General features: G+C 39.9%; 1 protein-coding gene across 4 annotated transcripts in view; it reads right to left on the bottom strand.

Annotated features, from left to right (window-relative positions):
• Window positions 1-1,374: 1,374 nt before the first annotated feature.
• Window positions 1,375-25,263, bottom strand: part of TMOD2 (tropomodulin 2) — a 49,319-nt gene continuing 25,430 nt past the window's right edge. For 2 of the 4 annotated variants that reach the window (XM_088024793.1, XM_088024795.1), the window contains 5 exons: window positions 21,714-21,844; window positions 19,558-19,665; window positions 11,011-11,154; window positions 5,566-5,706; window positions 1,375-3,423 (listed from right to left, as the gene is read on the bottom strand). In XM_088024793.1, the coding sequence (XP_087880919.1) occupies window positions 3,385-3,423; window positions 5,566-5,706; window positions 11,011-11,154; window positions 19,558-19,665; window positions 21,714-21,844 (563 nt within the window). In that variant the 3' untranslated portion in view covers window positions 1,375-3,384. Of the gene's footprint in view, window positions 3,424-5,561; window positions 5,707-6,442; window positions 6,602-11,010; window positions 11,155-19,557; window positions 19,666-21,713; window positions 21,845-25,263 lie in introns of those variants that run through there. The other 2 variants (XM_028100286.2, XM_088024794.1) reach the window with 2 other exon arrangements.

Below are 25,263 nucleotides of genomic sequence, written 5' to 3'. Positions count from 1 at the left end.
TGAGGATAAAATAGCTTCCATTACACACTTCAGACAGATGGGGAGATGTAGAGCTGGACTAATTATATGATCTCTAGACTTCCAAAATTCTCTCTTACAAAGTCGTTTTCCACATATGCTGGGATGGATGTTGGTATTATGAGCCTGCATGTCCTGATGTGTGATCTGACACTAGCATGGGCCTGTGCAAGTCTAAAAGGGGAAAAGGAAGTGGTCTGAGGAGAGATTATCTCCCTTCAATCAGTTGTCCAGATGTTGCCAAATATCTCAAAATGTAGTATTTGGCAAAATGCATACATATAAAAATATTTTATATACATTATGCCCCACCATGATGGATGGTAAGGGATTAATCATGTGCAGGAGTATGAAAAAGCTTTACTTACACACTTTGGGCAAATGGGGAAATGAAGTCCTGGGCTAACTCAATGATTTATAGGGTCCCCAAAATGTAAGTTTATCTTCTAATAGTTATCTTTAATATGTGAATACTCATGGAAATGTCACCTTTCAAGCTGCTTTAAAAAAACAAGTAATGATAAGATAAACTGATTAGTAATAAACATTTGATTTTATAAACTCTATTACGTGTGACCCAACTATTTCACAAGCTAAAAACAGGGCTAAATTTTGTTAATAGACCACTATTTTGTTTTAATACTATCAACAACCACAGCACAGTCACCATCAAATTCTTTTTTTTCTTGCTTTCTGCCAGTTTGTCAGGAACTGCTTTATAGCCCCCAGACCTTGGGGCTGCAGGGAACACTCTGTAGGATACAAGATTTTGTAGAGCTGAAGGCAAGAAAGAGAGTGAATGAGGAAAGAAAAGAAAAAGTCTTACTTGAAGGGCAAGTCAGGGACTCAGCACTTACAATATATCTGCAACAAATCTAAAGGAAGAGGAGAAAGACACTTAAGAGAAAGGTTCTTCCTTTTGGCAACATGGTAACCAAAACATGTATACAAAAAAAGAACTGTGTACAGGGTGTGCTGATGAATGTTTATCAACCAGCAAAGTAGGGGGGAACACATCCTGCTTTGTAACATTTGCTAATTTCCATAGTATAAGTACTCTCACCATGGCCAAGTTCAAACTACCAACAAGAAGTCCTAAACTTCATCATTATACAGTATTTCTGTCATATAGACAGAATAGATCTGAATAATCTCAAGAGCAAAGAAAAGTAAAAGGTAGTTTTGAGTACTATTTTTGTTTTTTAAAATAATCTAATTGTAAGTGCATGCCATTTAATTTTTAATAATGGCTGTATTTAACAACGAATTTGCAAAATTCTTGAAAATTTAATAATTAGTAAGCCTGTATGAGTTGGCTACAACATACCACACCTAAATGAATAAGAGGGAAGGAAAAATCAAACTGAAAATTATCAAATGATATTTACTATGTTTTTATAGAGAGAGATATAGTCAAAACCTAATTAAAGGATTTTTAGAATTCCAAATATATCAACATATTCTGCTCATTATTCCCTCAAATAATGTAAAATATTGTCAAGAAAATGAGATGTTTCAAAGGATTTTAGCGATACGGATGTGAGTTCTTATAATACAGGTAAATGTCCAATTTTATGAAGGCTATCTCTCCTAACCAGATTCTATGTGTTTTACAAGCTAACTAGAATAATGCACTCATTGTTTTCCCAGTAGCTTGTTTTACTATCAAGCAACTCAGGAACACTCAGTAACTAAACAAATTTGGACTTGGGCCCATCTTCTGCTGAGTAAGCAATCTCTTTAGCTCCGGGTGTCACCAGCACAAGGGATGTCGCCTTTACAAGGCTCAGAATTTCAGACAAAAGAAGAAAAAAAAGAAAGAATTGGAAGGGAAGGAGGGGAGAAGAGAGAAGAAAGGGAGAGAGGGAGAGGTACCTGAGGCAGGGTCAGGGTGCCAATGACAGCCTCAGGCACTGATTATCATCAAAGGCATGTGAGCTTGAGCCAAAGGCTGTAGTTCTGTGTTTCCTTAGCTTAGCATCACACTGTTGCTCTGCTAGATGAAAAGTTACTGCACACAAACATGCCATTATCTCAGTTGTACATTCACAGGCTTTGTCCTTGAGATGACACACATCTGGAGAAGTGATAATTCACACTTTTTTCCTGATGTCTGCAAAGCTCTGGATAGATCATGCCATATGGACAAATGTCTGTGTAAATAACTTGAACACTCACATTTCATTTTGTAATCTTGTCACACTAAAGATAAAGCAATAAATGCCTCTAAAATTTGCCAAAAAGGGGTGCCTAGGTGGCTCAGTCGCTAAACGACTGCCTTCGGCTCAAGTCATGATCCCGGGGTCCTGGGATCGAGCCCCGCATCGGGCTCCCTGCTCTGTGGGGAGCCTGCTTCTCTCTCTCCCACTCCCCCTGCTTGTGTTCCCTCTCTCACTGTCTCTCTGTCAAATAAATAAAATCTTTAAAAATAAATAAATAAAAATAAAATTTGCCAAAATGATGCAATCATGTGTATCAGACAACTCTTGACTAAGGTGTAATTATTGTTTTATTGAGGAATGTACTGTTTTAAAAGCCGCCCTCTTTCTAAAATTTAAAAATTTCCTATCACGTCTGGAAAAGTTTAAAACAGCTTTGTAAAAAGTTATCTATTAGAGTCATGTTAAAGATGGATTTATGTTGAATAATCAGTAAAGGTAAGTGTGCTAATTAATTTTGCTGCCTGTAAGTCTGCCTTGAAGACTATTCATGGGTTACTATTTCAGACTTATTTGCTGATGCTGTGTTAAAGTATCATAATGCTGCCTTGCTTTCAGGAAGATGATACCACTGATCTTCCAAAAGTGGGACATGTGCATTTAGTGATTTTTCTGGAACCGGGGGAGAATTTGCGCCAAGTTGGTCACATTTTCTCACCCAGTGAAAGATTGGCAATACTAACTTCTTATGTGGTCAGAAGAGTACTTCTGATGTATTTAGCCTAACTCAAAGCTATGCATGTAAACAGAGATAGGCCTCTATCGTGATCACAGTTACAAATACATGTATATACTAAATTCCTTTCAGTGATTTAAAAAAAAATAAAAGTTCATGTAAGAAAGCCAGGCAAACCAATGTGAAAGTGGTTAAGTAATTTTCGGTCGCTGTTACCCACTAAAGGTCTGCTGAGGTCCACTGGTGCAAGTTGCCAGAGGTGCCCGTGAGCAAATGAGACAATTGTATATCTTAAAAAATCCAAGATAAATAAGTAGTGCTAAAAAAGAACAACAATTAAATTATTAGCCAGGTGGTTAACGGAAATGCACACCCTTGAATAAAATGGTCCTGATGGGGAAGGAGAAGGGTTTTCGCTTGCTTATTTCTAAGTGGCCATCATGGTGCAACTCAGCCTCGTCTTGCAGAAGTCTACCTTCGGTCTCCTTCAACTCGCTTTTTACGAACTAGGTGAGAAATAAAGACAGGAAAGAAAAAAGGTAAATTGAAGGAATGGTGCTTAAATTCCAGACCAACAACATTAATCACACTGAACAGCAACCCCACACATTTAAGGATATAGTTATCTTAAATTTCAATACTCAATTGCCCAGTACATGCCATAAATGGAAATGATATAATAACCTAGTGTCTTGCAGAATTTACATTTTAAATAAAGTCATGTCTGATATTGGGAACTTGAATGTTAGAAATTTCTACAGAGTAGCCGGTCCAGAATAGACCCATGAAACAGTCAACTGCTGAGTATTTCCATGGTCACGTACCCACAGCACAGCTCGACCTCTGTGCAACCTGATCCCCACCTGGCTTTAACTCCCCAGGACAACACATGTACAATCTATGAATTCTGCTTAAGGCCTGAACACCAGGAGGAGCCGCAAACAAAGGTTCAAAGTTTCTAAACCTGTTTTATACAACCCCCCCACCCCAAGTATCCACTTTCAAGGAAGGGGTGATTCAGAAGGCAGGCAAACTCAGAGGTTAAGGTTCCCTTAAGTGGGTACTTAGTATCAAAAAAGTTGCTCTGACGGCCCGTTCCCAGTTTCTGCAACCCATTTTCCCCTTTCACCTCTCCACCTGCAGGCCTGTCTGGTGGGCAGGAAGAGGGTTACTCTAACCTTCCTAGATTTGGCAAAAAGGTGCCCAGGCTGTGGTCCTGCCCTAATTCTTCACTTAAATAGCCCAGGCTGCAGAAAATGAGACAAAAGCTATTGCCCACAGCTGCCACTCTTGGGCTCATGATCGTTTTTCCATTTACTTCAAGCCTCTTCTTTTGCCTGTTTCTCTTTGGTCTCCATGTTGTTCAGCTGTGGACTCCTTGCAGTTCTCCTCGGTGCTTTCTGACTGCTGCCTCCACCCTTCCCCAAAGCCCTGTGTGCGGGGCTGCCCCCTTAGCCTCATCCTCTACATCCCAATGGCAAGCACTGCCATATGCCTGGCCAGCCTCTGGAGGCCACACAGCCTACCTGGCCCGGGCCTCAGCAGCTTGGCTGAGCATGCCTGAACAGGGAGAGGGACACTAATCTTTGCCTGCCCCTTCCTATTCCAACTCTTGGTTTCTGTCTTGTCTATGATCTGAATCCTCCCCATGGCCAGCACTCTATTTGGCAGAACACTGTGCCCAGTTCTCCCAGCCAAGGTCTGGCCTTCTGTCCCCAAACCTCAAACTGGGGACCGAGTTCTGCTATTGGCTGGCTGCTTGCCAACTGACTGTCGGCTCTTGGATGTCCTGTTGCCATGCTGCTTCAGGCGACTGAGCTGTGCCCACACCAAGCCTTCCATATCTGTCCCATTCTTCTGTGCTGTGGTTGACCAGGATACGCTCCCTCTCATCGTAAAGAAGAAATGTTACAGGGGGCACCTGGGTGGCTCAGATGGTTAAGCGTCTGCCTTTGGCTCAGGTCATGATCCCAGGGTCCTAGGATCGAGTTCCGCATCAGGCTCCCTGCTCAATGCAGAGCCTGCTTCTCCCTCTCCCTCTGCCATTCCCTCTGCTTGTGCTCTTCTGTCTATCTCCCTGTCAAATAAATAAATAAAATCTTCAAAAAAAAAGATAAAAAAAAGAAATGTTACGGATCCTCAGCAAAGAGTAGGCAGCAGGAAAAATTAAAGAGCTACTTCTAAGTTTAACCTTTATAACCTAGCTCCATTAGTTTACTTCAGGTGGAAATGACCAAAGTATCAGACATAACAGCATTTATACCCAAGTGTGAAAGCACAGCCAGGGGTCAAACATAAGTGAACTGGGAATTTCCATGTCACTGTATCCATCTTCTGGCGCAGATAACAACATAGGGTGGCTACATGTAAGAAGTAAAGGAGAACCAAATACATAAAGGAAACCAAGCAAAAATCAAAGCCTGTCTGGAAAAAAAGAACAAACAGTTCTTCTTGAGAGAATGCTACAATCAAATTGAAACACCGCGAAACTCATGAGAATTCCCAGGATAATGTAATTATGTGCCTTTGATCAAGGGCTGACACCAAAGGCCAGTGGAATGATGTCTGTGAGATACTGTATCTGAAGTGGAGAAATATAGTCACCGTGCTCTTCTAATTGCCAACAGCACACATTAGGGCTGCATTACCTAGGTCATTATTCTTTGTGATGGCGGCTGCCACCCTTGTGCGAGGCCCTTGCTTGGTAAACTGATATCCAAACTTGAGGATCCTTGAATTCTCCTCAAGCATCTGGGCAATTTCCATCTCCACAGCAGTTCCCAGCTGCTGTCTCTGGTCACAGGTGCAGACACATACACAGGACCAAGAAGAAAGAGGAAACAGTTACTTGCATGGGAGAGATGCATAGCTACTTGCTGGACAAAAAGGTAAAGGGGTAAAAGTCTCACATTGAAAGGAATACAGTCACTTGAGACTTGCTCCTTGTCTAGAAGCAAAATCTGACAGCCAAATCTGCTGGCATACTAAACTGAAAAGACTAAGCCAATTATTTATGAAGGACAAGATGATTTCACATGTAAAATTAAAGCAAAACTAATATTCAGTGTTTCCAATTTACCCCAGTTTCTATGGTTTAAACAAAGGGTGTTTTTAAGTAGCAAAACTCTCATAGCAATCAATCCAATTACTGAATTTTCTATTCTGGGATCCATTTCCAAAAATAATTAAAGGTCATCAACCAGTTGGCCATTCTTTCTCAGCAGATTCTCAACAGGAGATCCCAAAGAAACTTCATTGTGGTTTGAACCATGGCCAGGAGAATTATCAAACCCTGAAGGGGTTATTGGGCTGTAGAAAAATCCCCAAGTTTTTTAAGTGGGTGAAAAGAGGTTTCTTGTTTTTTTAAGCTGAGGTATAGAATTAAAAGACTAAAAGCAGAATAAAAAAAACAGGGGCATGTAAATATAGGAATTTAAAATTAATCAAAATTTAACTAACAAAAATTAAAATTCAATTTTTCCATAATATATTTATTAAAAAATTTTAAGTTAAAAAGTATAGGCTTGGGGCGCCTGGGTGGCTCAGTTGTTGAGTGTCTGCCTTCGGCTCAGGTCATGATCCCTGGGTCCTGGGATCGAGCCACACAATTGGGCTCTCTGCTCCGCGGGAAGCCTGCTTCTCCCTCTCCCACTCCCCCTGCTTGTGTTCCTTCTCTCGCTGTCTCTCTCTGTCAAATAAATTAAAAATAAAAAATCTTTAAAAAAGTATAGGCTTATTTAGAAAAGGCACATAAAAAGTGTATAAAATACAAAAGCTCCCGTCCCCCAGTATTTCCATTCCGCATAGAGAAAGCCAGTTTGGCATATGATATGCAGTCTTTTAAAACATTTTCTATGCATTCATATGTATACCTAATCATATGTACATGTATGCTTTTTCACATAAATGGATTGTACTGGCATATTGTTCTGAAACATTTTTATTTTTCATTTAACATTAAGAACATCTTTTCCATTTCTACTATTCCAAACAGTGCTGCTGCAGTGAATTTCTCTTGCACACATAGTATATCCTAGGATATTTCTGCAAGTGTGCCTGTAGGGTAAATTAGGGCTGGGCCCAAGAGTAAGCATGTTTCAAATTTTGATACATTACTCACTTACCCTCAAAAGTATGACAGTTTTTTACTCCTACTAACAGTGTTTGAGATTTACTGTTTTCCCTACCCTGGCCAACATGGGAAATTATCAATCTTTTTCCCTTTGTCATTCTAATAGGTGAAGATTTATATTTCACTTCTATTTATTTAATTGCTTTAATTTGCATTTCTCAAATTATGAATAAGAACAATTTTCTTATGCATCTGTATTTCTTTTTGGAAACTACCAAACTCTGTCATTTGTATATTTTTTTTAACCAGCCCATGGTTCCTTTTTTTTTTAATTTGTAAGTTTCTTATATATTAGGAAATTAGCCTTTTGTCAAATGTGTTGAAAATACTTTGTTCAGTTTGTCTTTTGACTTTCTTTTTGATTCTCTTTTCATTTTCATATGGCTAAATTTATATCAATTTCCTAGATTTTATATCATGTTTAGGAAGGCTCTTCTGATTTCTTTTATCAGAAATCCTTCTGATTTCTTCCATTTTATGATTTCATATATTTTCATATTTAAATCTTCATTTCATCTGGAGTGAATTTTAGTATAAGAATCAAGACAGAACCCCAACTTAATCTTGTTCCAAAATGCTAGTGAAATTGTCCCACTTTCACTTTTATCTTTTCCTCACGGAGGAACTTTGCTACAAAATTCTCAGGTGCACTTGGATGTGTTTCTGGAATCCACTGTTCTGCCGTCTATTTCTATGCCAGAATCACGCAATTCTGATTGCTTTATTATATTTTAAAAATACACCTTTTAAATTTGGAAAATTTAAGTACTGAGTAGATGGAGGAAAAAATTTAGGGAGAAACTTTTATGTTCTAGGCAAGGCCTAAGGTCTAATTCTTTGTTCCTTTTCTTTCTTTTCACCCAGCAACCTGTCAAACCAGTCTCTCCCCAAGAAATTAACAAAATGTGGTATTTCCAGTTAGACAATAACAACTCTGGGTATCCAGTGGAGAGATTAGTGTTCTAAGCTAATGGGAAGGAGAGGCAGAGAAAAGAGATTCTAACCTCACAGTTCCATGAACAACTTTAGCTCACGACACGCTTCAGAACAGTGGGCTGTACTAAGGATTGAGACTTGAGCTGAGGCTGGGGCTGCCATAGCTATGCCTTATGCCCCTGGTGCTATCCAAGGGCAGAAGGAGCTCATGGGGGTTGTGGCTGATGGGGAGGGATGACATAAAAGTCCCTTTACTTCCCCTCACAAATTTCACGCCTTTGGAGTCCTGCACTTGGGTAACATGCAGGATGGGCATCCTGATGGCTATATAAGGGATGTAGGAGCTGCAGAAAATTATATTGGGAGGGAGCATAGAAAAGAAAGGGAGAAAGTAATGTAACATAGGGCACTTTTCTTTCTCAGCCTGAGTCTTTTTATTTGAGGTCTTCTGTGTTACATAAACCCAGGGCAACAAATGGAGGCCAAAATTTCTTATAATTTGTCTGTTTCCCTTTTATAAGTCACTAAATACAAAGGAAAAAGAAAAATAAAAGTTTAAGCATACATTTCTTCTGTTTTTTTTTAATGAACTTTTTTGTTTACTCAAATTTACTTAGCAGTTACCCATCTGTTTCATCAATATGCATCACCGATTGTCCTTCTCACATGGGGCATCTGATTAAATCATTACCTATTTACCCAGAGCCTAGCCACGGCAGCCTGCCCCAGTGACCGGCTCTCAGCAAGGCCTTCATTTCGGCATGGCTGCCTGATGCAAGGGTGCTAAATTGGTCTCAGCTACTGGCCCTGCCTGAGGAAACGGTCTTGCAGATTATTTTATTTCAAACCCTTCATTACACAGATGAGGAAACTGAGGTCTACTTCTAATAGCCTATGAGTCGATGAGCAGAATTTGGATGGAAATCAAGTTCTGACTCTGAATTTCCTCTTTCTTGGAATAAAGCAAGGAATTTTTCCAGTTGCTCTAGAAAGTCTCAATCCTTTTTCTTGTCAGAAGTGTAAAGAAGCTATTTCAGAGTCATATTGGGGAATAAAGTGCAAAAACTACACCATTCCATTCTAGATGATTGAAAAGGGGTGATAAAGTTGATGTAAGGGGATTTAAGAGAGCAAATTCAGGCTTCGTATTTCAGGGTCTTCTTCACATGCATTAGAAAAAGCTGCTCTAGTCTCAATGTTCAGGTTTCCATCTCATTCATTAGATGTAGGGTTGCCAGATTTAGCAAATAAAAATACAGGACACCTAGTTAAATTTGAATTTTGATTAATAAAAATAAATAATTTCAATAAATAAAAAGAAAAAATATATTTTAGTATACTATGTCCCAAATATTTCATGGTACATACTTATACTAAAAATTATTTGTTGTTTATCTGAAATTCAAATTTAACTGTATTTTATCTGGCAATCCTAACCAGGTGGTATCTTACAAGGAACCAGGAACATAGTTTCTGGAACATTACTTCAGATACGGGGTTTCATAATGGCCTAAACCAACATAAGAAGTTAAATACACTTTGGAATAAGTTATCCACTTCTGTCGTAGATGTCCTGGAAATAATATGCTAAGAGCTCACTCAACTGCTTCCTAATACTAGTTCATCTGATAAATATTCCTGAGCTATCACTTCTTTTCTTTCAGTTCATATTTCTCTCTGGCTCATTTTCCTACTCTCCCACTCCCTGATGCCTCTTTTTAAATTTACTAGCAGCTGGACACACACCAGGATCCATGGCATCCAGCTTCCTGAGGGTGTACGGCTGGGTGTATATATCCCCTTCACATATCTTCATTTGGGAAAGCTGCTTTGGTGATGCATCCCTTCTGGGGGGGATGAGAATAAAGGAGCACCTGTCTTCTGTAGCTTCCCCTGCTCCCCTGGCAGCAAGCCTCTGGAGGAGTCGAGGGGCAGAGGACCCGCCCTCAAGGAGCCCATGTGTCCTAAGTAGCAAAAAAGGACAGTAGAGCTGTTCATGGGAACTGTTGGGGGTTTCCATACTTAAGCAAAAGTCCTGGGTAGAATCCCGGGGCTCTATCAGCTCTTGGAGGGTTTAGACTAGGGAATTTCCAGACATGCAGGGGGCACTCTCAGTGGGCACTCTCCCCACTGTCCCTGCCACCCCCCCCATAGGAGAATGCTCACAGCACAAGGCTCCGTGTTGTCTCCTCTTTCTGGGCCATTGTAGGGCCCTTTCTTCCCACTAGACAGTGTCTAGGCCTCTCAGACTCACTGAGTCCGATGGCAGACAGTTCCCTGTACTGAAAGGAGCAGGGCACAGCACTACGCTGAGAACTGAGGCTTGCTGTCCAACAGCAGGAGCCAGCTGAAGCCAGCAGAGCCACTGGAAACACAGCAGGTGGATGCTGGGAAAAGGCCTTCAGGGTACAGGAAGACGTGGCCCTAGAGACAAGCCGCTTGCTTTGGCTGTTGATGGGAAGCTAAGAAACACTGCAACAGCTGAGACCGTGATCGCACTATGGGTGTGGCCTGCTCCTCTAAGCCAGACCATCTTCTAGAACCTGGATTCCTCTAAACAGGCTCTGTGGCCAGGCTCAGACTGTGGGAGTCCAGTTCTGCTCATTTTTTTTTCCAGCTCTGGCCACCTCCAACCAAGAGCAAGGAGTCTGTCTCTGGGCATGGCCAGCCTGCTTTCTCCTTGTGGCCCTAGCCCCAGTGAGAGGCAAGAGCAAGGCTGGGGCAGGACTGGCTGCGGTTCCTGCTAGGAGGCAAGGATGATGGCTGCACAAAGTAGCCCTCAACACCTCCCCCTTCCCCCACCCTGGTGCCTGACTAGCTGAAGGCTTGGGGGGAGCTGGCCCTTTCTGTCTCAGGCTGCCTCACCGTGCATCGCGTTTGGTTACCGACATGCACTCCCATACACCCTCCACAAGCCAGCAGCTGTTGTAACTTACAGGAAAGCCGGAACATCGAATTGAGTCACAGAACTTTGGCTTTAAACTCACTGCCTTGTGGCCCCCTCTTCACATGCACCCTGTGAGTCATACCTGGTTGTCGATCTTGATCTCCGTCAAGGTGTCATTCTCTCTCAGTGCCTCCACCAGGGCCAGGATCCCGGACCCAGTGATAAAATTGGATTCGATGTTGAGGCTTTTCAAGGTCTTGTTTACTTTCAGCATATCTGCAAAAGCCTTATTATGCAAAAAAGAAGTAACCAGTAATGCTTGTAAAGATTTATTTACTGAACTCCCAGCTCCAAATTAAACACAGATGTTCTTTATATACTTAAAGAAAAACTTAGTCAAATCAAACTAAGAATAATTCAGCCCAGCAGCCCAGACTTATGAATTTTGCATACCTGTAAAAGAAAAACTAAAACAAAAAATCCTGACACAGGATTACCAACGTTGTTAGGTAAGAACGTTGAGTAAAATCCCACTACCATCTGTTATCATTAGCAGTTTGTTTTTTTGTGCATGTGTGTGTGTGGTTTTTGTTTGTGTTTTTGAGAAAAAGACATTTTAATATTAGGAGAAATGTAGAAAGGACATGATCTCAGAATTATTTTATTTTGTCCCTTTTCCTATGAATGGATAAAAACACTTTACCTTTGACTAGCATGTGGGCACTACTGATGTAGTCATATTATTTCAGGTCATCTATAAATTAGAATTCCTCAAAGATAACTTTTGGAATATAATCACCATTCAGAGTAGGAAACCCACTAGAGACCCCCAGATCAAAACAAGAGATATATACATGCACCTGCCTGTTCCCCTTGCACCCAAAGTTGGCCCCTGGCATGAAGAAAAGATGCCATTTTTAAATGACTGGAACTCTCACAGTGCAAGAAAAACAAAACAAAACAGAGGGCCATTACCTTGAAGAATTGTCAAAATACAGAAAAAAGACAGCCTGGTGGAGAAATGACCACAAAAAAAGCTGTTGCCTGAGACACCAGAGGTAAGGTAAGGGGCATCTCCTGAAAGAACTGCCTTCAGAACAGACTGGAACAGCTAGAGCAGATGGAGAGCACGTCGCCCCTCCCTGCAGCTTCCCAGGAAAAAAGCAACTGCCAGCACCCCTGTCAATGAAAACTTTCCTAGGAAGAGGCTCCAGTGAGGCCAGGAGCTGAGACAGAAGCCGTGCAGAAACAGAGGCACCCTCAGACCTCCCACGAGACACAGTGTGGGAGAAATGGAGAGGAGAGGCAGCTTTGTCCAGGAAGGAACCCCTCCCAGAGTGAAGCCTTCCTAGCCGTAGACCTGTGGGGGACTCCCAGCCACCTGACAGCTCCCCATGCCTTCAGAGAGGGCTGCCAGTCAATCCACCTGCCTGCTCACAAAAGCATTCATTCATTCATTCATTCATTCATTCAATCAGAAAAGACTATCAGGCTTCTACAATGTGCCATGTGCCAGCAGCAGAGAAAAGAAAAATCTCTGTCCTAAGAGGGCAGTTGATAAATAAATAAAATACATAGCCTGTCGGATGGTGACAAATGGGAAACAGAAAGGGCCTCCCTTTTGAGGGAGAGGTCTGTTGGTGAAACAGATAGACACAACTGCAGAGGAAATGATCCTGGTTTACACAAAACCACCTCGTTCTCTATTCGCAAGTCTGGCAACCAGTGACTACCGGACAAAGTAGGAAAACCAACCTCATGGAAGAGAAAAGCCAAGTTGACCAAATAGGACAACATGCCATAAAGGGAACAGAAACAAATGTAAAAAATCTAATTGTTATTCTCCCTCTTCTCTCCCACCAAAAAAAGAAAAAGAAAGAAAACACATTGTATCCATAAAATAAATACTGGCTATTGTGGGGAGAAAAAAAGAATTTGAACAAGAAAATGTTCTGAAAAGTTTAAATACTACATTGAAACAAAGAAAGGTAATGGACATCCAGAATTACAAAATGAGCATGGCTGAAGAGCACATTGGTGAGTGAGAACATAAATCTGGGGCTATTCCCAAGAAAGTAGAGTAAAAAGACAAAGCTAGAAAATATGAGACAAATGTTAAAAGATATGGGGAAAGATACAGAAGTTCAACATTCATCTAGTAGGAGTTTCAGAAGGACTAAAGAAAAAAGACAACACAAGGGAAGAAATTATAAAATAATAGGAAAAAAATTTCCTAGAGTTGAAGAGAGTTATGAGTCTTCATCTGAAAGAACCCATAGAATGCTCAGCAAAATGAGTAAAGACGACTCAGAAGTGGACACATACAAGTGAAATTTCAGAACTTCAAGGGAAAAGAGAAAGTCCTAAAAGTTTCTAGTAAGAAAAAATAAGTTACTTACAAAGGAACAAGACTCAGACCAGCATTAGTCAGTAGACAACAAGGCCCATGAAAACAGAGATTTATATATTTACATAGCCAGGTAGTTGTAAATACATACTGGTGAAAAGTTTTAAATTTTTACAATCAACCTATATACAAAAAATAGACTATAAGGGCATAAAACATATAAAACTGAAATGCGTGAAAATAATGGAATAACTGTAATTTGGAGGTAGAAAAAGGAGGAGGGATGAAGGCAGATTATAGAACTGCTCTCAACTTTTCTAATGGAGAAACAAAAATGATCTAACATGATAAATCAGAAACAAAAAAGTATGTATATCAGGGGCGCCTGGGTGGCTCAGTTGGTTAAGTGACTGCCTTCGGCTCAGGTTATGATCCTGGAGTCCCGGGATCGAGTCCCGCATCGGGCTCCCTGCTCGGTGGGGAGTCTGCTTCTCCCTCTGACCCTCCCCCCTCTCATGTGCTCTCTCTCATTCTCTCTCTCAAATAAGTAAATAAAATCTTTAAAAAAAAAAGTATGTATATCAGGGGTTTTCTACTCTGCCTGCATGTTAGAATAAATGTTAAGATATATAAGGTATTGGGCCCCACCCCAGATGAATTAAATCAGAATCTCAGGCTATAGCCTGGATTGCTATATATTTTTTTAAGATTTTATTTATTTATTTATTTATTTACTTACTTACTTTATTTATTTATTTATTTATGAGAGAAAGAGAGAGAGTAAAAAGCCAGGGCGGGAAGAGAGGGAAAAGTAGAATTCATGCCGAGCACAGGGCCTGACAGAGGGCTCAATTCCACCACCCTGAGACCACAACCTGAACCAAAACCAAGAGTCAGGACACCCAACCGACTGAGCTACCCAGGTGTCCCTGGACTTCTGTATTTTTAAAAAGCTCTCTGGATGATTAATGTTCACTAGGATTGACAACCACTTTTTTTTTTTTAAGTTTTATTTATTTGCCAGAGAGAGAGTGCACAGGGGGGAGGGGCAGAGGGAGAGGAAGAAGCAGACTCCCTGCAGAGCAGAGAGCGTGATGTGGGACTCCATCCCAGGACCCTGAGATCATGACCTGAGCCAAAGGCAGATGCTTAACCAACTGAGCCACCCAGGTGCCCCCCCTTTTTAAAAATGATTTTATTTTAGGATTGACAACCACTTTGATTAAAGTCATAAAGACAACAACTAAAAGAATGAAAAACAAATTGCTAATACTGATTGCTCTGGGGAATGGAAAAAGGAACTTCTTAATTATTTTAATTATTTTTATGGTGGAAAACACAGGGAGAAGGAAGAGAAGGAATCTAACTTGGGACCAGAATAGCATTTCTCAACCTTGGCACCAATGACGTTTGAGGCCAGAGGATTCTTTGTTGTGGGACGTCGTCCTGTGTCCTACAGGATGTTTAGCAGCTTCTGAGACCCATTAAATGCCAATAGCACCCTTCCCAGTCATGACAACCAAAAAATAGCTTCAGACACTGCCAAATGTCCCCTGCAGGGCAAAATTACCCTGAGTTGAGAAGCACCAGACTAGAAGAATAATACTGTATATTAGTCAAGCAGTTGCTTTAAGTGCAAAGAAAGCTCGAAGATTTGGACTGACATTATTGTACACCATGTAAATTAAAGTGCATTTATTCATTGCTAGGTCCTTAATTAGAATTAAATGTACACATTTTAATTAGAGCATCAGAAGGAAATGCATCAGGCTTTTCCTTATGGACGCTCCAGGCTTCAGAATTATGTTCATTATTAGAATAACAAAATGTTGGAGCAATTAGGCCTTTATAAAAAAAAAGGCTGCAGGACTTCCTGGCAAGTAGCCAGGATCTTGCCACTTTCTTCTAAACTTGAGAAAACACTTTTCTCATACCAAACAAAACAGGGGAGACCCAGCCAAACATAACCCTGGGCTGCAGGCCCAAGTTAATTTCAGTTAAGCAAATATTTAAGCATCTATTACATGTGCTGGGGATAACATCAGTAAAACAAAGACTCAATTTCTTAAATGTTATATAAACAGTTACAGTAGAAATATATTTTTAAAGAAAAGGTTTTGCTTTCTGTACTTTACAGGATTATATGGAAATCCAGTGTCCTGCATTGTCCAAACTTGCACCATCCAAAGGGTAGCCTCAAGACACATGTGGCTCTTAAGCCCTTGGAAAATGGCTGGTCTGAATTAAGACATGCTGTAAATGGAAAACTTGCACTGGATTTCAAAGATGTGGTATGAAAAAAAGTAATTAAAATACCTTATTACATTTTCAAATTATATTTTGAAATGATAATATTTGGGATATATTGGTTTAAATAAAATATATTATTAAAATGAATTCCATCTATTTCTTTTTTTTAATGTGGCTACCAGAAAAATTTTAAATCATACATGTAGCTTACATTTTATTTGTTATAGACAGTGTTCTCCTAAACTCTTGACTTTTACGTGGCATTATTATTAATAGTAAAAGTGTTTATTTTTTTTAAAGATTTTATTTATTTGACAGATACATAGCAAGAGAGGGAACACAAGCAGGTGAAGTGGGAGAGGGGCTCTCATTTTATTTGTTATAGACAGTGTTCTCCTAAACTCTTGACTTTTATGTGGCATTATTATTAATAGTAAAAGCGTTTTTTATTTTTTATTTTTTTTGAAGATTTTATTTATTTATCTGACAGAGACATAGCAAGAGAGGGAACACAAGCAGGGGGAGTGGGAGAGGGCGAAGCAGGGTTCCTGCCAGGCAGGGAGCCCAATGTGGGACTCGATTCCAGGACCCTGGGACCATGACCTGAGCTGAAGGCAGACACTTAACGACCGAGCCACCCAGGTGCCCTGTAAAAGCGTTTAATGTATTTGGACATTTTCTGCTCCCTGCTAGAGATGTGGTTACACGGAAGTGCTTGGGGCATTGTGAACTGAACTTGATTATAGGTCACTTAAATGCACTTCCTGGCTAGTCTACATGCTGGGTAATCTCAGTGAAGTTACTCAAGCTCTATGAGCCTCAGTTGCCTCATCTATAGAATGGGGATAATGCCATCTCACATAGACATAATTTGCCTACGTTCACAATAACCCCACAAGTGCCTCACTGAATCCATTTCTGAACTTTATTTTCTGCAGTTTTTAAAAAAGTTTTATTTATTTATTTGACACAAGGGGGGGAGAGAGAGAGAGAGAGAGAGAGAGAGAGAGAGAGAGAATGAGTGGGGGAGGGGCAGAGGGAGAGGGAGAAGCAGGCTTCCCTGGGAGCAGGGAGCCTGATGCAGGACTCGATCCCAGGACCCCGGGATCATGATCTGAGCTGAAGACTTAACTAACTGAGCCACCCAGGCGCCCCTCTGTTTCCGAATTTTAAAAAGAAAAATTTCTTGAAACTCTTTGCTTTAACACTGGTCTTTAATTATTTTCTTCTCTCTTTTTTAAAGTAATCTCTACACCCAAAGTGGGGCTCAAATTCACAACCCCGAGATTAAGAGCTGCATGCTGTATCAACTGAGCTAGCCAGCCAGGGAGGTGCCCCCATCTTTAATTCTTTGCAGTGAGTTGTTCAGTCATAATCACCGTTTGAAGATCTCTATTGCCTCTGGGGTAATCAATTTTCAACCTACAGAAAGGTTCTGGCATGGCTGAAAGGAGAACCATCTGAGGGCTGCCAGGTGAGGTCTGGACCATAGTAAGCCATCTAGGAATCAGGCCAGAGAGGCTTGTCTCTTCACACCCTTAAGGACTGCAACTATTCCTTACAATTGTGTGGTGTGCTTGTCACATGGTATGCAATCAACACATGGTTGCTGCATTAAAAACAGTATTGAAGAGTTTATTAGATTTAGAATTTATTTACTCCATTTAGCAAGTTATCTATTTGACCGGGTAGAAGAGTTAGACTATTTGCTAGTGCTGTCGACGATGGCCTATAATATATTTCCATCCCTGCAATTTTACTGTAATGTATTATATTGAAGTGACAACCATTTCTTTCTTTTCTTTTTTAAGATTTTATTTATTCATTTGACAGAGAGAGAGACAGCAAGAGAGGGAACACAGCAGGGGGAGTGTGAGAGGAAGAAGCAGGCTTCCTGCTGGGCAGGGAGCCCGATGCGGGGCTTGATCCCAGGACCCTGGGATCAAGACCTGAGCCAAAGGCAGACGCTTAATGACTGAGCCACCTAGGCTCAGAAAAAAAATCATTTCTTTATTCATCCCTTTAGTTACTTACATACAAATGTACTGTGAATATTTTGCTTTATTGAAAACAAATCTACTAAATGACAGAGATTGTAAAAATTGTATACTGAAAAAAATCCTTAAATTGTTAATTTCACCTTTACCAATGATCTGGTTCTGCTCTTTTTCTATTTTAATGATACCTTTCAAATTCAAAACTGCTTTCAACTTACACATTTACGTATGTAATAACTGCTGGTGAAAACATCAATTCTGTAGCTTAGTCCTTCTTCCGTGAGTACTTATTTTATATATGCTGTGGTCAGCATGGAAATATTCTTGATTGCTGAGAGGTCAGAGGGCATGTTCATTCATTCATTTAACAAGCGATGTTTGAACATCTACTCTGGGCCAGCCCTGTGATAGTTAGCCATTACTTTCTTATTTTATTTTATTTTATTTTTTTAGGGGTGGAGCAGAGGCAAAGAGAGAGAATTTTAAGTAGGTTCCACGCCCAGGGCACAGCCTGACTCAGGACTGGATCTCATGACCCTGAGATCATGACCTGAGCCGAAATCCAAAGAGTCAGATGCTTAACCGACTGAGCCACCCAGGGAGTCCCCATGTCACCTGTTTTTAATGCTATTTTAGGTCTTCTGACAGACATGTTACTTTTAATCACATCATCAAGTCAAGAAAACTTGTTTTTCTAGCTTGATTCAAGGGCTGAGCTGAGCATGAGATGCTGTAGAACAACAGGCTGATGCTCAGGCTCCCCCATATTGACATATTTTAGCAAATGTATCACAGGGAGACACTGTGTATAGATACAGCATAGCTTGATGGCTAAACCATCCTGCTTGTAGAACCAGATAAACCTGGTGGTGCCACTTCTGGCTGTGTTACCCTGGAAAAGATATTTAACCTCTCTGAGCCTCAGATTGCTCATTTGTTAAAGTGGGCGCTAATAATAAAACATACCTCATAGTATTACGGTGAGGATTAAGTGAGCTGACATGTGTAAAGCACCGAGATTACTGCTGGCATTTACTAATTGCCCAAGAAATGTTAGCTATTAATAGTAATAGTACTGACGGTGCTAATAGTTGTAGTATTTACTTGGGTCCAGGGGCTTCCTTATTTAGCTGAATTACCTGAAATGCATGGAAGGAACCGGCTTTCGGTTGGTTATTTTTTCACATTCTGGTTAACAGTGTCAAAAAAGATTTTAAAATCTGGATATTTTTGAAACATACTAATCCATTTCAAAGACTAAAATGAAATATACTTTTATATGTGCTGAGTTCCTGTAGAGTTGGGGGTCTTTTAATATCCATTGACGTGACAGAATGTTAATGTAGATACAGAAGTTTCAGAAAACTTGTACTAAGCACAGAGCAAAATCTAAATGTTTATTTAGCAATGACTAATCCAATCTTATTTCTTTCTCCTAAAAGTGTAGCGCTCACAAAATTTTAGTTAATTCGAAGTGCCTGACATTTGGCTTCTGTTTTATTGTCTCATTATAACTGATTGTGTTTAACTGTGTAGAAAATATATTTACCAGATCTAAAAATTGTTAATTGGTAAAACAAATTAAAAATAGTTTCTATTGAATTAAATACTTTCATGTTATATTTCTTTTTTTTTAAAGATTTTATTTATTTATTTGAGAGAGAGAGAGAGAGAGAATGACAGAGAGAGAGAGCACGAGAAGGGGGAGGGTCAGAGGGAGAAGCAGACTCCCTGCCGAGCAGGGAGCCCGATGCGGGACTCGATCCTGGGACTCCAGGATCATGACCTGAGCCGAAGACAGTCGCTTAACCAACTGAGCCACCCAGGTGCCCTCATGTTATATTTCTTTTTTTTTTTTTTAAGATATTATTTATTTATTTATTTGACAGAGAGATAGCACAAGTAGGCAGAGTGGCAGGCAGAGGGAAAGCAAGAAGCAGGCTCTCTGCTGAGCAGGGAGCCTGATGCGGGGCTCGATCCCAGGGCCCTGGGATCATGACCTGAGCCAAAGGCAGCTGCTTAACTGACTGAGCCACCCAGGCACCCCTCATGTTATATTTCTAAAAAAAATTTCATTTTCTAAAATTTTACTCACAATCGCCACAGGGTCATTGCTACGGGTTGCAGCCAGGCTGAACTTCTTTATGTGAGTGTTGGTTTCCAGAGCTTTTGCAAATTCCTTCAGGGTTGGAATTGGAATGTTCTAAAATGGGGAAGACATAGACAGTTGATAAATCATTCTGTAGCTCCCCCTACCCCAAGTCAAGGACCCACAGCCTTTAAATTCCTTATGGGTTTAGATGGCTAAATGCATGAAATTCTTTCTAAAAGACTCATTAGCCATTGTCCAGCAACCAAGCCATCCTGGGCCAATAGCACCACTTAGTGTCTAATAAGGGAATCTAACACAATAAGACATTCTCTGGCATCACCTTCCTGTTCACTTTAGCCAAGAAATTATGCACATACCAAACTTCCCTCCTTTTCTCTTTCATTCTCTATATTCTAGCCAGACTGATCTACTTGCCATTCTTTAAACATATCATGGTCTTTCTCTCCTCCAAACTCTTAGGTATGCTTTTCCCTTTGCCTGGAGATTCTATTGTCCTTTTCTCTGATTAATTCCTATTCATCTTTCAAGACCTAGCTGAAATATCACCTCCTTTGTTTATTGACTCTCCTAAGCCAGATGAAAATTTCCTTACCTGCAATTCCATAACATTTGTCAGTTTACCATATCATGTTGTAGTTATTTATTTAGTGTCTTTCTCCTAATATAAGTTTTCCAGAATAAAGACCAAATGAATCTTATTCTCTCTTCCACAGCACTCAGCACAATCCTGACCACTGGGAGGGAGGCAGTATGGGGTGCACTAGAGGTTGAATGAGTCCTGGGTGCACTACAGACTAGCTCTGTGGCCATGAGCAACTTAACCTCTTTAAGTGCCACTAAAGATTAAATGAGATACAGCAGTCTTCCTTTATCCATGGGGGATATGTTCCAAGACCGCCATGGATGCCTGCAACCACAGATAGCACTAAACACAATATATATTATGTTTTTTCCTATACATACATACCTCTGATAAAGTTTAATTTATAAGTTAGGTACAGTAAGAGATTGACAACAGTAATCAATAATTAAATAGAATAATTGTAAAAATATAATAAAAGCTATATGAGTGTGGTCTCTCTCTCTCTCAAAATATATCTATACTCACCCTTCTTCTTCTTGTGATGATGTGAGATGATAAAATGCCCCGGTGGTGAGGTGAGGTGAATGACATAAGCATTATAACACAAGGTTAGGCTACTACTGATCTGACAGTATGTCAGGAGGACCACCTACTTCTGTACTGTGGTTGACTGCGGCTAACTGAAACCATGAAAAGCAAAATCACAGATAACAAGGGACTACTGTAATGAATTTCAAGTATTTAGCAAAGGGTATGGCACATAGTGGGTACTCAATACAAGTCAGTTGTTATTATTAAATGGCAGATGTTGGCCCAAAAAGAAGTAACAAAATAGGTATCAGGCAATGTTCTCCCTCTCTTTCTATCTCACACATACCCCTCCTTCCCCTCCCTTTGAGAGTAACATGACTAATTACCAAATAGAATAAAGCAGAAGTGACAATTGTGACTTCAGAGAATAGGCCATAAAAGGCACTGTGGCTTCCTGCTTGCTCTTTCTTTTTCTCTTTGACCACTTGCACTGGGGGAAGCACACTGTCATAGTTGAGGACACTGAGGCAGCCCAAAGGAGAGAGCCATGTGGTGAGAAATTGAGGCCTCCTGCCAACAGCCATATTAGTGTGCCATCTTGAAAGTGGATCCTTCTGCCCCAGTCAAGCCTTCAGATGATTGCAGACCTTGATAACAGCTTCACTACAGCCTCACTTGAGATCCTGAGCCACAACTACCCAGCTCGGTCCTGATTCCTGATACTCAATAACTGTGTGAAATAACAAACGTTTATTGTTTTAAGCCTCTAAGTTTTGGAGTAATTTATTACCCAGCAGTAGATAACCAATATTCTATGTTTAACATAAATACTAAGATTCTTTCCAAAGAATTCCAGAAACCACTTTTTAAAAAATTTCTTCTTTTGAATACCAGGATATCTTGTCTCAAAACTGGTGACTACAAGGGATTGGACACAGGTGTGAAAGCAGGCAATCGGTCATTGCCATTAAATTTTCTAACCTCATGATAAATCAAGTGACTGACAATAATCATAATGAAGTACCTTAATGTTGTTGAGGTTGACTTCTTGCAGGCTGGGATCATTGGCTTTCATCTGCTGTAGACTTACTTCCACATTGGTAGGATTGGGTGGTTCCTCAAATATTGGCTTGACCTTCTCACCTTTGACAACATCTAACACACAAATTTTAATTTTATTTTTGCTTATTTATTTTTTTACAAATTTTAATTTTAAAAAGAAAATGTAAGGGTTCTCCTGCCAAAATCAGAGATGACTTCCCCAAAAATGATCTTTCCTTCCATGCTCTGATTCCAATAATACTCTAATATCAATGATAGTACAGCTTATTCTCAACAAAGCAAACACAGGAATGGTATGGTTCTGAGTTACAGTTTCAAAGGGGCAGTTATTGCTGCTGTACATGGACCACTTTCAGACTATAATAATCAAGCCACAGGATCTGAGATGCAAAAAAGAAGAAGAGTCTTTTTATTTCCAAAACCATACTATTCCTCTGGACTGTTTCTTAAAAATATTTATTTGGGGCGCCTGGGTGGCTCAGTTGTTAGGTGTCTGCCTTCGGCTCAGGTCATGGTTCCAGGGTCCTGGGATCGAGCACCACATCGGGCTCCCTGCTCCGCAGAAGGCTGCTTCTCCCTCTCCCACTCCCCCTGCTTGTGTTCCTGCTCTCGCTGTCTCTGTCAAATAAATAAATAAAATCTTAAAAAAGTATATTTATTTACTTACTTATTACTTATTCTTTTTAAGTAGGCTCCATGCCCAACATGGGGTTCAAACTCATGACCCTGAGATCAAGAGTCGCATACTCTACCAACTGAGCCAGCCAGGTGCCCTCTCTGGCCTCCTGACCATACCCCACCCTTCTCTGATATCCATTTTGGAGATTTAATCTTGACAAAGATATGGGAAGAGAAACGGGTAGAAAGGCAAAATGAAACAATCTCAAAAGCAGTTAAAAGAAAATGTTTGCAGCATATATTTAACATACACAGTATTAATATCTCAATATACACAGAGCTCCTACAAATCAGTAGACAACCCAATTAAAAATGAACAAATAATAAGATCAGAAGAGTCTCTAACACTCAACCAAAAATATAAAAAGTCATTAAACTGTGAAATTAAAAAATGAAATACCTTTTGACTAGTAAAAAAAAATGTAAAAAGAGATAACATGTACAATTGGCAACAATGTGGAGTAAAACGCATTGTCTTATGTTGTTGGTGAGAATGTAAACTGATGCAAACTTTTTGGGAGAGTCATTTGGCCTCACCTACCAAAATATAAAATATGGGTACACTATGACCCAGTAATTATGTATCTAGAAGTGTAATCTACAGACAAAAATAGCATGGATACATAAAGACATATATTCAGGGATGTTCACTGACGTATTACTTGTGACAGCAAAACATGATAAACAAAATGCCCATCAATGTGAAAATGGCTAAATAACTTATAGCATAATCACATAAGGTGCTACCTATTCATTAAAAGAATGAGGCAAACCTACATGTACTGATAAAAGAAGAGAACCACAATTTGAAAAAAAGTTAATGGAAATGGAAATACGTATAAATATAACAAACTATGTACAAGATCTATATGAGGAAAACTACAAAACTTTACTGAAAAAAATAAAAGAGGGGCGCCTGGGTGGCTCAGTCGTTAAGCGCCTGCCTTCGGCTCAGATCATGATCCCAGGGACCTGGGATCGAGCCCCACATCGGGCTCCCTACTCCGCGGGAAGCCTGCTGCTCCCTCTCCCACTCCCTCTGCTTGTGTTCCCTCTCTCACTGTTTCTCTCTCTGTCAAATAAATAAATAAAATCGTTAAAAAAAATAAAGAGAACTAAATGGAGAGATACTGGGAAAGACTCAATATTAGTAAGATGTCACTTCTTCTCAAGTTGAGCTATAGATTCAATGCAATTGCAGTCAAAATCCCAGCAAGTTATTTTGTATACATCAACACACTAATTTTAAAGTTTATATGGAGAGGCAAAAGACACAAAACAACCAACACAATATTGAAAATGAAAAACAAAGTTAGACGAGTGACACTACCAGACTTTGAGACTTACTATAAAGCTACAGTAATCAAGACTGTGTGGCAGGGGTGAAAGACTAGACAAATAGATCAACAGAACAGAGTAGAGAGCCAAGAGATAGAGCCACATTAATATAGTCAACTCATTTTTGATAAAGGAGCAAAGACAACACAATGGAGAAGAGATAGTCTTTACAACAAATGGTGCTAGCACTAGACAACCACATGCAAAAAAAAAAATGAATCTAGACACAGACCTTATACTCTTCACAAAAATTAACTCAAAATGTATCACCTAAATGTAAAATGCAAAACTATAAAACTCCTGGAAGATAATGCAAGAGAAAATCTAGAAAACCTAGGGTTTAGTAATGACTTTTCAGACACAACACCAAAGGTTTGGTCCATGAAAGAAAGAATTGATAAGCTGGACTTCACTAAAATTAAAATTTTCTATTCTGAAAAAAAGATACTTGCAAAATACAGATCTAATAAAGGATTGTTATCCAAAATATACAAAGAACTCTTAAAACTCAAAAATAGGACAACAACCTGATTAAAAATTGGGCCAAAGACCTTAACAGACCCCTGACAAAAGAAGATATGCAGATGGCAAGCAAGCATATGAAAAGATGCTCCACATAATATGTCACTGGGGAAATGCAAATTGAAATCATGAGATACTACTACACACTTATTAGAATAACCTCAATCTGGAACACTGATAAAACCGAATGCTAGCTAAGAGTGGAGCAATAGAAACTCTCATTCTTTGCTAGTGAGAATGCAAAATGTTACAATCACCTCGGAAGACAGTTAGGTGGTTTCTTACAAAACTAAACATACTTTATCATTCCATCTAGCAATCATGCTCCTTGATGTTTACCCAAAGGAGTTGAAAGCTTATATCCACACAAAAACATCCAAACATGGATGTTTACAAAAGCTTTATTCATAATGGCCAAGACTTGGAAGCAACCATGATGTCCTTCAGTAAGTGAATGGATAAATATATCCTTACAATACGATATTATGGCGTGCTAAAAAGAAATGAGCTATCAAGCCTGAAAAAGCATGGAGGAAACTTAAATGTATATTACTAAGTGAAAGAAGCCAATCTGAGGGGCGCCTGGGTGGCTCAGTCGTTAAGCGCCTGCCTTCGGCTCAGGTCGTGATCCCAGGGTCCTGGGATTGGGCCCCGCATCAGGCTCCCTGCTCAGTGGGGAGCCTGCTTCTCCCTCTCCTACTCCCCCTGCTTGTGTTCCCTCTCTCACTGTGTCTCTCTCTCTGTCAAACAAATAAATAAAATCTTAAAAAAAAAAAAAAGAAGCCAATCTGAAAGGGCTACACAGTGTATGATTCCAACTATATGACAGTCTGGAAAAGGCAAAACTATAGAATAAATCATCAGGAGCTAGGGGGAGAGAAAGATGAATAGGTGAGCAGAGAGGATTTTTAGGAGAGTGAAACTACTCTGCATGATACTATAATTGTGGCTATGTGTCACCATACATTTCTCCA

This window comes from Eumetopias jubatus, unplaced genomic scaffold (assembly GCF_037043125.1).
Source record: "Eumetopias jubatus isolate StellerSeaLion01/CBP00866 unplaced genomic scaffold, mEumJub1_p1.0 scaffold_7, whole genome shotgun sequence".
Lineage (NCBI taxonomy): Eukaryota > Metazoa > Chordata > Mammalia > Carnivora > Otariidae > Eumetopias > Eumetopias jubatus.
Note: the sequence above shows the minus strand (reverse complement) of the source record. Positions and strands in the feature narration are given on the sequence as shown.